This window comes from Pituophis catenifer, unplaced genomic scaffold (genome assembly GCF_029215685.1).
Source record: "Pituophis catenifer annectens isolate HBS135680 unplaced genomic scaffold, rPitCat1.0.hap2 SCAF_7, whole genome shotgun sequence".
NCBI classification, from domain to species: domain Eukaryota; kingdom Metazoa; phylum Chordata; class Lepidosauria; order Squamata; family Colubridae; genus Pituophis; species Pituophis catenifer.
In genome coordinates, this window is record NW_027256887.1 from 89,084,132 (window position 1) to 89,095,490 (window position 11,359).

Sequence of the window (11,359 nt, forward strand, 5' to 3'; positions counted from 1 at the left end):
TCAGGTGCTTCCCTCAGACTTCGGCTGTAACTTGCAGATGAAGAAACGCTTGGATTCACAGTCGACAGCTTTCCATCCAACATACCCTGGGCAGCGAAAGAGAAAGTTTTCCAGTGAATCCCGCAGACTGATCCAGAAGACCCCTTCGATGGCCCCTCCCTCGTGGCCAGGAGGACGTGAGGGTGCCAAAAAATGGGAAGTGGGAGGGCTCAACAAGGTGTTGGAACTTGAATAACATACCTAGCTATCAGGTTTATTTTATTTTGCCTTTTTAAAAATTATTTTTATTAACTCATATGCATCCCGCCTTTATTATTTTTATAAATCACACAAAACACACACTTTCTTCCTCCTCTTTGCCCCAAAACAACAATCCTGGGAGGTGGGTTGGGCTGAGAGAAAGTGATTGGCCTAAAGTCACCCAACCGGTTTTCAGGCCTAAGGCGGGACTAGAACTCACGGTCACCTGATGATTGGCCCAAAGTCACCCAGCTGCCTTTCATGCCTAAGGTGGGACTAGAACTCCCAGTCTCCTGGTGATTGGCCCAGAGTCACCCAATCAGCTTTCATGCCTAAGGCGGGACTAGAACTCACCATCTCCTGGTGATTGGTCCAAAGTCATCCAGCTGCCTTTCATGCCTAAGGTGGGACTAGAACTCCCAGTCTCCTGGTGATTGGCCCAGAGTCACCCAATCAGCTTTCATGCCTAAGGCGGGACTAGAACTCACCATCTCCTGGTGATTGGCCCAAAGTCACCCAGCTGCCTTTCATGCCTAAGGTGGGACTAGAACTCCCAGTCTCCTGGTGATTGGCCCAGAGTCACCCAATCAGCTTTCATGCCTAAGACGGGACTAGAACTCACCATCTCCTGGTGATTGGTCCACAGTCATCCAGCTGCCTTTCATGCCTAAGGTGGGACTAGAACTCCCAGTCTCCTGGTGATTGGCCCAGAGTCACCCAATCAGCTTTCATGCCTAAGGCGGGACTAGAACTCCCAGTCTCCCAGTGACTGGCCCAAATTGACCCAGCCAGCTTTCACAGCTAAGGCAGGACTCCTGCTTTCTAATCTGGTGCCTGAACCATAAGAACAAACTGGTTTTCAGACTGTACTTGTGATTAGCTTATAACTGTGTTAATAATAATAATTGTATATCTATATACAATTCAACTCACTGCAATGGGAATAGACATTTGATAAAGTATTAAAGCAAGGAAAGAGATCATGCCAAGCCAGAGGTCCTCGGACAACGATGGCCTGAGGAAGTAGGTGAAGATGGAGATTGTTTGTTTAATTATGAGCTGATGGCCCTGTAATAATTTGCAAACGCAGTTAGAGTGTTTGGAGAAACCCTGGCTTTCATGTTTAATGGTGTGTCCCATGGATGTTTTGTGTTCCCTTGTCTGAATGGAGGATAGGGCTGTGGCGGCTCAGAGATCCAAGAGGTCAACAAAGGCCATCAGTGGCGAAGGGGTCAGGGTTGCAAGAAGGGTCTCTTGGGTTGTCGTTGTGGGAAGCACGCCTTCGGTTCCCTCCCCTCCATCTCCACTTACTTGACCTTCTGGACAGCTCAACGCAGTACTTATCACCAAGGTCGTTGGGTTCTCTTCGTGCCCAGGATGTGTAACCGAGCTTGGAGCCATCACTCCACTCCCAGGTGCCTTTCTGTAATGACAGAGAAGCCACGTTAGCCAACTGAGGAGGGGGCTCTGGCTATTCAAGACCCAGGGGCAGACCAAATAGCCTCTCTCTCTCTCTCTCTCTCTCTCTCTCTCTCTCTCTCTCTCTCTCTCTCTCTCTCTCTCTCTCTCTTTCTCCCTCCCTCCCTCCCTCCCTCCCTCTCTCTCTCTTTCTCTCTCTCTCTCATCAATCTCAGTTGACTTAGAACAGCCAAGCAGAGTGAAACTTGGTGATGGCTTGGAGAGGTGAGAATCAGGAGATCTAGTGAAAAGACAACCTGAAAGAAAACTATTTGAAGGTATCAATGAAGTCACCAGCTCAGCTAGAGAACCACTTGGCCTGATGCCCAACGTGGAGATCGCTCTGGATGATACTGATTGATCTTAGGAAGAGAAATAGGGTCAAAGGCAAAGATTCCTGGACTGGAGGACCAGACATAGAAGAAGAATCCCAGGTCTATAGGGGACAATTTGGAATAGGAAAGCATCCTGGGTATCTTCATTTATTTATTTATTTATTTTGATGGGCGGTGGGTGGGACCTACTTCTCTGTTGTGACCAGAAATGAATATTTCAAATTCACAAAATCACCAGGAGCTGAGCTCAACTCCAGGGAAATTTCCCTTCTTCGTAGATGATCCAGCATTTTTCAAGAACTGAAAATGCAACAGAGCAGAAGACGAAAGGCTGCCGGTAACAGAAATGGGGAATTTTCTGCATAAAATAAAATTTAAAAAAAAGGATGGGGGAGAGAGCAGCCTTCCCAGGCCAGGCCCTGCAGTCCCTTACTTCATGGCCCACCAGAGTTTCAACCAGGTTTAGAGACCACCCAAGGGGCCCTCAAGAGGAAGGGAGGCCCTGATGCTGAGATGGGGGTCAGGGCAGGATCCGTCCCTTTGGGGCTTTGCAGACACCAATCAGTTCTTCAATGGGGCAGGAAGGATTTGGTAAGGGGAGAGAGAGAGAGACCAGATGGGAGTAAATGTTTTTCCTATGGTGTTGTCCAAGGCAAGAACACTCAATACAGAGAATCTTTGACTCCCATTGGAAGACTTGTCAATAAAACCCATCAGAAACAGTCCAGGTGAATCCATAAAGATTAGCATCAGAAAGGACTTACTTTCTCTGGATCACTCAGTCCGATCCAGACATTGGATCTGAAGAACACATTGGTGGAGACCACCCTGGCCACGTAAGCTGACTCTGCCCAGCTTTGGATGGAGGCGAGATGGCTGCCATTCTGCTGTTGGACGCAGAACGTCTGGGAGAGAAGGACAACAGAGAAAGACCCTCGTTCAACAGAGAAAGAAAGTAGAGCCACCATGAGCCGTGGGGGCGCAGTGGTTAGTGTGCAGTACTGCAGGCTGATTCTGCTCACTGCCGGCTGCCTGTAATTTGGCAATTTGAATCTCAGGAGGCTCAAGATTGACTCAGCCTTCCGTCATTCTGAGGTCGGTAAAATGAGGACCCAGATTGTTGGGAGCAATATGCTGACTCTGAAAACCACTTAGAGAGGGCTGTAAAGCACTATGAAGCGGTATATAAGTCTAAGTGTTATTGCTATCTATCTTTCTCTATCTCTATCTACCTCCCTCCTTTCTCTCCATTCCTCCATCCATCCATCCACCCACCCACCCACCCACCCACCCATCCATCCATCCATCCATCCATCCATCCATCCATCCATCTATCTATCTATCTATCTATCTATCTATCTATCTATCTATCTGATGGCGCAGTGGTTAGAATCCAGCATTTCAGGCTAATTCTGACGACTGCCAGGAGTTCAATCCTGACCGGCTCAAGGTTGACTTAACCTTCCATCCTTCCGAGGTGAGTAAAATGAGGACCCAAATTGTTGGGGGGCAATTATGCTGACTCTGCAAAACCACTTAGAGGTCTGTCAAGCACTGTCAAGCGGTATATAAGTCTAAGTGCCATTGCTATTGCTAGTAGACCCTTGTCGTCGTCCTCAGCTTTTGAACAATTCCCGATTCAGAAGTTAGAATGTCTGCCCCCTCCCCTTTAATTAAGGCCCTAGGCTGAACCCAGGACCAGCCTTTTGGGTAGTGGGCTCTACATGCCCCGCTCCTCATTTGTGTCCGGACTGTGGGGTCCCCTCTGGCTCAACAAAGGTCTGTCCTGCACAAAATTTCCAAGAGGAGCAGAAGGAAGAGTTTGCAAAATTTTGGGGGTGGCCAAATGCATCTCAGCCTTGAATGTTTGGGGAGGCCTCCATGCCAGCTACTGCCCATCTGTCAGATGCCACTTTACTCTCGCTTGGGTTTCGCTGCCAAGCAGTGACAGTCTGTCATGAACTCTGTGGAGGGGGGGATGCGAAGGGGTGGGCTTCAAACATTTTAGCAAGGGGTTCTCTGCCCGGTTGCTGGGTAGGCGTGGCCATGGTGGGTGTGGCCTAGTCAGCTTCCTGCACCATGGCAGGGGAGTCATTTTTGCCCTCCTTGGGCTCCGGAGGCTTTCTTTGAGCCTCCAGGAGGGCGAAAACGGCCTCCCCAGGCTCCGGAGGCCCTCTGGAGGCCAAAAACAGTCCCATTTCCGGCCTTCCTGAACTTCCGGTAGGCCTGTTTTTTGCCCTCCACAAGCCTCCGTGCACACCTTGCACTTGCCTGCATCCAAAACGGGCCATGTGGGGACTCCTGGGAGGGGCAGACAAGGTGGGTGGGGCCAGCCAGGAGTGGGATTTGGGGGGTTCTCTGAACTGCACAGAATCTTAGCTAGAGCTTCCCTGAACCTCTGCGAACCCCCAGCAGCCCACCCCTACTTTGGGGGGGGGGGAGTGAAAGGAACTTCTTTGCAATGCAGCTGCTCCCTCTTGGGCCAAGCTACCTCACAGGGTTGTTGTCGGGAGGAAAATAGGAGGAAGAAGAAGCATTGGCTATGTCCACCAACTTTATAAAAAAATAAAAATAAAGAGGGGATATAAACAAAGAAACCAACCATATCAAGGAGGGGCTTTGGGGGAGATGGATGGCAGGAGTGGAGGAAAAGAAACCAGGAAAGCTTCCAATCTCTGCCCTTCATCGGCCCCATAGGCCACCCATAAGGCTGCTGCCCTCTGCCCCTCTTATGCCCAGAGGCAGGGCAGGAATTGGCAGCCATGGGCATCAAATCTTTTCCTGGCACCATTTCCTCTGGGCTCAAAGGCTGAAGAAGGGAAGTTCAAATGGGCTCAGAGGAAGGAGAGTCCATAGAATATCTGCATTTTTGCTACTTTTGCTACTTTCACCCAACTGAGTGTCCCTCCACTTCAGCTCAGCCAGAGGGGTCTTTGGGGGTCTTCCAGGGGCTCTGCCTGGGCTAGGAGATTCACAGGCACACAAGCACTTCTAACCTCTGCATCGGCCCAGGTCTTCCATTGTTTGATGAGCTTGTAGCAAAAGTGCTCAAAGGAGAACCAGTCCAAGGGACAAGGGTGATCAGCTCCAGTTCCTGTGAGGGAAGAGAGGAAGCCCCATAAGAAGATGGCCAGGAGAAAAGGGGGAGGATGGGGGGGAGGAGGAGGAGGAGGAAGAGGAGGAAACTGGGTCTGCAGGACACGTTTAACCTGCTGAGTTGCCAACATCTTTGATGACAGTAAATTGAAACTGGCCTGTTGTGGCATTTGCAGATTGTCCAAATCTTGGTTAAAGTTAATCTTGGTTAATTCCCTGGAAGCTTCATATCTTGTGTGACTTTGTCCACTTGGGTTACTTTATCATTCAGTGGATGGTGCAAAGCCAGAAAATAGGTTGTTGTTGTTGTTGTTGTTGTTGTTGTTATTATTATTATTATTATTACTAAATAGGTTTCTTTCACGAACCAGATTAAGTGTCAGGGATCACTTCACTCTTGCTACACGATTGTTTGGAAGTTTGATCCTGACTGGCTCAAGGTTGACTTGTCCTTCCATCTTTCCAAGGTCAGTAAAATGAGGACCCAGATTGTTGGGTGCAATATGCTGATATATGTAAACTTCTTAGAGAGGGCTGGAAAACACTGTGAAGCGGTATATAAGTCTAAGTGCTATTGCTAAGTAGGAAGGAAGGAAGGAAGGAGGAAGGGAGGGAGGGAGAGAGGGAAGGAAGGAAGGAAGGAAGGAAGGAAGGAAGGAAGGAAGGAAGGAAGGAAGGAAGGAAGGAAGGGTGGGTTTTGGAGACACAGTGACTAGACTGCAGTATTGCAGGCTAATTCTGCCCACTGCCAGGAGTTTGATCCTGACCGGTTCAAGGTTGACTCAGCCTTCCGTCCTTCCGAGGTCGGTAAAATGAGGACCCAGATTATTGTGGGCAAGAGGCTGACTCTGTAAACTGCTTAGAGAGGGCAGGAAAGCCCTGTGAAGTCTAAGGGATATTGCTATTGCTATCGTTTGTACTTAGAGGTTCAAGCTGAGGCAGGCCTTCGGACATTAAGCCTCTTTAACCTTCGGACACGTGGCTCTAGGGTGCGAAATGCAAACCTCTCTGAGAAAGTCTCACGAGCCGTCCAGACTACTGCAATGGGCTTCATCGGGGGCTACCCTTGAAACCCTCTCGAAATTTCAACTGCTGAAGAAGGCAGCACCCAGGCTGTTGTCCAATGCAACACACACAGTATGCGGGTCAGTCCTGAATGATTTGTGCTGGCCTCCTACTATAGACGCCCTACAACTGCTCCAGGGTCTTCAGGGGTCATTAGTTGGGGGATTTCCCCCCTTCTGCCCACTGCGCAGGGGAGCCCCTTCGGAAGATGCCCTGCCACCTCTTGGGTGTAAACTTTTGTGTGGATCCAAAGGAGCAAAATCCTTAGCAAGAAGTGGGGGCCACTCTTAATAATAAATGCATGCATTTATCCCAAGGTTTTAACTTTTAATTAATTGTGCATTTCAATTGCATTAATGCAGATTGGCTTTTTGGGGAGGAGGAGGGGATAAGCCACCTGGGAAAGCCAAGGGAAATCATGAAAACCATTAAAAAAGGCGAAAGTTAGAATATTTCGGACATGTGATATGGCACCCAGAAAAATATGGCATCCCTTCACTTCATCCTCCAAGGAAAGATTGAAGGCAAAGGAGGTCCAGGCAGAAGAAGAAGAATCTTAATGGCTTCAAAATCTAAGGGACTGGTTTGGACAAAACTCAGCAGCATTTTTTCGTGTGGCTGTTGATAAAAATAGGATGGCCAATGTCCAATGACAGATATGGTACAACAAGAAGAAGAAGTTTAGCTTTTTATCCTTGCAAACGGATTTCAGCAGACATATAAGGTGGGATTAAACTGCACAATAAACCAAACGAAAAAGCAACTTCAGGAAGAGGAAGGATGCTGGGAGGGTCGAATCAGGAAGGGGCTCAGAAGCAAGAAAATGGTCTTCTCGGGACACGAGAGACCCTGTTCAAACTCACCATTTAGGGAGAAAGCCACGACCAGCAAGCTGAGGGTCACAAGGATGAATCGCCCCATGGTCCCCCTTCCTTCTCTGCAGAGGCAATAAAAGAGGGGAGAAATTGAAAGGGGAGGCAGACCATTGGGAAGCCCCCGCTAAAGAAGAGGGACCCCCTATTCAACCCAGGACCAAGCTTGGAATCGCTTGTTCAGCTGGGCCCTGTTCTTCCCTCCTTGGTCATGTCACAGCCTTGGTGGTCCACAGACCCTTCCCTGCTGTGTAATGATTGAGAAGGTCTCTTCTATGCATCTCTCTCTCTCCCCAGAGATCCCCAACAGATCCCTCACTCTCTGCCTGAGGGACCCTCCTGCAGATGCCCTGCTGAATCTGGACATCGCGTGCAGCCCCCTGCAAGAGGTCCCTTCAGATGGAGAGAGAGAGAGAGAGAAAGAGAAGAAGAAGGAGGGACATGGTGCAGGGGCCTCACCTGTCAGGTGCCCACAGGTGGGAGAGCGGGACTCACCTGTCCCTTTGCCTCTACAGGTAGCAAGTCTGTCTGTGGCAACTCCAGGCTTTTCTCCTGCAAAGGGAACAGAGGCATTTATAGGCAAGGAAAGTTGGGGGGGGTGGATTTTGGGGGGGGGGCACAGAGGGAGAGAAGGAAATTGCTTGAGAAGGGAGTTTTTGGTCTAACCACCAGGAAGTAGCACAAAAGAGCTTTAATCTGACAGGATTTACCTTCTGCCAGGACAGAAAATCCTGCCAATTGTAAAACGGTCCCTGAGGCCATCCAGTCCAGCCCCTGCTCAGCCCCTGGGACACATAGCTAACTCACCCCTCACTCCCCCTGCATCCAGATAAGGGGAGTTGCCCCCTCACCTCCTCTGGGTGCTGCGGCTGTTGTTGACAGGCTGACTTTCTCTTTTTGTGAGCCAGAGTTTCCTAACTTTGGCACCTGCAGAGATGAACAGCTCCCAGCATCCTCCTAAGGGAAGCCTTCGCTGCATTCCCACCATAGGCCAAGACCTCAACCCAGGTTAGGAAGATGGATTGTGCTGTTCCTGGCTTCCTCTGCACGACACACTGAGCCACAGGGTAACTAAGGAAGTCTTGTGATTTGCGTTAACACTGCTCAAAGGATTTCCCCGAGCTGATCAACATGTTGTGCGAATCTTGATGAAGTTTTGCTGGTGTGAGAAGCTCCGAACCATCACTTGGTGGGGTTTCTCCCTTCGTGGGAAGCAGCTCATTTTATTAATTTACTTCTTCCATTTTTTAAAAAAGTGTCCAATGTTTCAATGGTCAGGATTCATATTTCAATGAAATCATTATAGCTGCACCCATGGAAAACCTTCCAGTTGTAGCTATCCCGGAGGGCGCATTCGAACTCTAACAATGACAAATTGCGGTTTCTCCAGGATCTTAGGCCACTTAACAAGGATCTTACCAAACTCCCATAGCAGCAAGGACTTTTTTAAACTAGTGGTTGGCAAGCTTAGTATTAAAAATTGAACAAGAGAGCCCCACAAAGCATTGTGACACCCAGTGGCACAATGCCAAAAGTGGTCTTCTTCCCTTTGAAAAGAAAACCAGGAAGGAAGGAGAAGCAGAGAAGGAACAAGGAAGCAAAAACTTTAAGCAATCCAAGGCTGGATTGGATCAAATGTCATGTGCAGGAATTACCACGTCAAAAGCCTTCTCAACCCATATTGCAAAATGTTCTACATAAAACCATATTTATGAACACACATATGCAGATGTATGTCTGCATACACACACACAGATGCACACAAACGCACATACAATCTTAGTCCCAAGAACTCATAGCGTCCTTGTGAGTGGCCCAAAGTGTTGTGGCCCGCCAGTGGCCAGCACAGCTGGCAGCAGATTTGGACAGTGGGGAGGTTGGGGTGGGCCAGTCCTGGAGTCTAGGGAGGGCTAGGACGAGGGCTCTGAGTCGGAGGCAGAGAGGGGGCCAAGCTTTCACCTTTCGCCGTTCCCTAAAGATGTTTTTATTCCAGCAAGCCGGGCTGGCCTAACTCTTTTAAACTGTTTTAATTTTTAAATTGTTTAATTATGGGTCTTATACAGGGGTGCTTTTAATTGTAGGCCAAATTAATGTAATTGGATTTTAATACTGTTTTTAAATTTTGTATTTCTTGTGTTTTATCTGTTGGCTGTTCACCGCCCTGAGTCCTTCGGGAGAAGGGCAGTATATAAATATAAACAATAAACAATAAATAAATAAATAAATAAATAAATAAATAAATAAATAGGGCCATCTGGTAGTTCTTTGCTGAGAAGCAAACGGGACATGAGCTTTTGCAGGAAGCAATTAGTTCATCTGATCGGTAAAAGCTTTGGAAATGTTCTGTCTGACTCTGTGCTAAGTTTGGCCTTGCCCTGCATCTGGAAATTAGCTCTCTGGCAGCATTCCAAGGGAGATAAGGTGGGTGTTTGTAAACAGTCCCCTGAAAGACTGTTTGAGAAGCCTCTCGGACTGGGAATGACAATAATTCACAGCCGTATGAATTAAAGAGTTTTGCTGGGACTAAGATTGTGCTGTATACTTTCTAAGGAAGCCTAGGTCAGAACACAAAATCACACAGCCAGCTTTCATGGTTAAGGCAGGACTAGAACTCTCAGCCTCCTGGTGATTGGCTGAAAATCATCCAGGGGTTGAGGACGAGGCAGCCCCAGGACCACCTGGAAGTGGGGAGGGCTGGCTAACAGGACAGACAGCTGCCTGCAGGAGTGGAGCAGCTGCAGATGGCCAGTGGAGATGACAGGCACCAGACCACGTCGGATGAGGAAAAGCTGCCTCCCCCGTTCGATTCACAGGGGAGGAGAGCAAAATGGCACAGAGGAGGTCAGCAAGGCCGCTTGCGAAGAAGCAGCCCCGTCTCTCCTCCCAAGGAACAGCTGGGGAAGGGGGGTTGTCAGGAAATCCTGCTCGTTTTGGAGTGCACCTTCCTGGCTTCCCTGGAGTCCTGTTCCTTGACCTCTGGACTGTGTTTTTGGACTCTGAACCTTGGACTTTGCTTGTGGACAGAATAACAGACAGAATAACAGAGCAGGAAGGAACCTTGGAGGTCTTCTAGTCCAACCCTCTTTGGACTTGACTCTCTGATGGCTCTTTGGGTGTTGGAACTCTGGACTTGTGGGTGTACAGTCAGGTCCAGAAATATTGGGACATCGACACAATTCTAGCATCTTTGGCTCTATACACCACCATAATGGAGTTGGAATGAAACAAACACAATGTGCGTTAACTGCAGACTGTCAGCTTTAATTTGAGGGTAGTACATCCAACTCAGGTGAATGGTGTAGGACTTACAGCAGTTTGTATATGTGCCTCCCACTTGTTAAGGGACCAAAAGTAATGAGACAATTGGCTTCTCAGCTGTTCCATGGCCAGGTGTGTGATATTCCCTCATTACCCCAATTACAATGTGCAGATAAAAGGCCCAGAGTTCATTTCAAGTGTGCTATTTGCATTTGGAATCTGTTGCTGTCAACTCTCAAGATGAGATCCAAAGAGCTGTCACTATCAGTGAAGCAAGCCATCATTAGGCTGAAGAAACAAAACAAACCCATCAGAGAGATAGCAAGAACATTAGGCATGGCCAAAACAACTGTTTGAAACATTCTCAAAAAGAAGGAATGCACCGGTGAGCTCAGCAACACCAAAAGACCTGGGAGACCATGGAAAACAAGTGTGGTGGATGACTGAAGAATTCTTTCCCTGGTGAAGAAAACACCCTTCACAACAGTTGGCCAGATCAAGAACACTCTCCAGGAGGTAGGTGTATGTGTGTCAAAATCAACAATCAAGAGAAGACTTCACCAGAGTGAATACAGAGGGTTCACCACAAGATGTAAACCATTGTTGAGCCTCAAAAACAGGAAGGCCAGATTAGAGTTTGCCAAACAACATCTAACAAAGCCTTCACAGTTCTGGAACAAGATCCTATGGACAGATGAGACCAAGATCAACTTGTACCAGAGTGATGGGAAGAGAAGAGTATGGAGAAGGAAAGGAATTGCTCATGATCCTAAGCATACCACCTCATCAGTGAAGCATGGTGGTGGTAGTGTCATGGCGTGGGCATGTATGGCTGCCAAGGAACTGGTTCTCTTGTATTTATTGATGATGTGACTGCTGACAAAAGCAGCAGGATGAATTCTGAAGTGTTTTGGGCAATATTATCTGCTCACATTCAGCCAAATGCTGCAGAACTCATTGGATAGCACTTCACAGTGCAGATGGACACTGACCCAAAGCATACTGCAAAAGCAACCAAAGAGTTTTTGAAGGGAC

At 48.2% G+C, this 11,359-nt stretch overlaps 1 protein-coding gene across 1 annotated transcript; it reads right to left on the reverse strand.

Annotated features, from left to right (window-relative positions):
• On the reverse strand, window positions 1–7,115 carry LOC139319873 (C-type lectin lectoxin-Lei1-like). The gene is made up of 5 exons (XM_070947923.1): window positions 7,058–7,115; window positions 5,030–5,127; window positions 2,798–2,938; window positions 1,552–1,663; window positions 1–86 (listed from the first exon to the last, which is right to left on the reverse strand). Exons 1-5 carry the CDS (start codon window positions 7,113–7,115, stop codon window positions 1–3), a joined length of 495 nt encoding a protein of 164 aa, XP_070804024.1.
• Window positions 7,116–11,359: the final 4,244 nt, after the last annotated feature.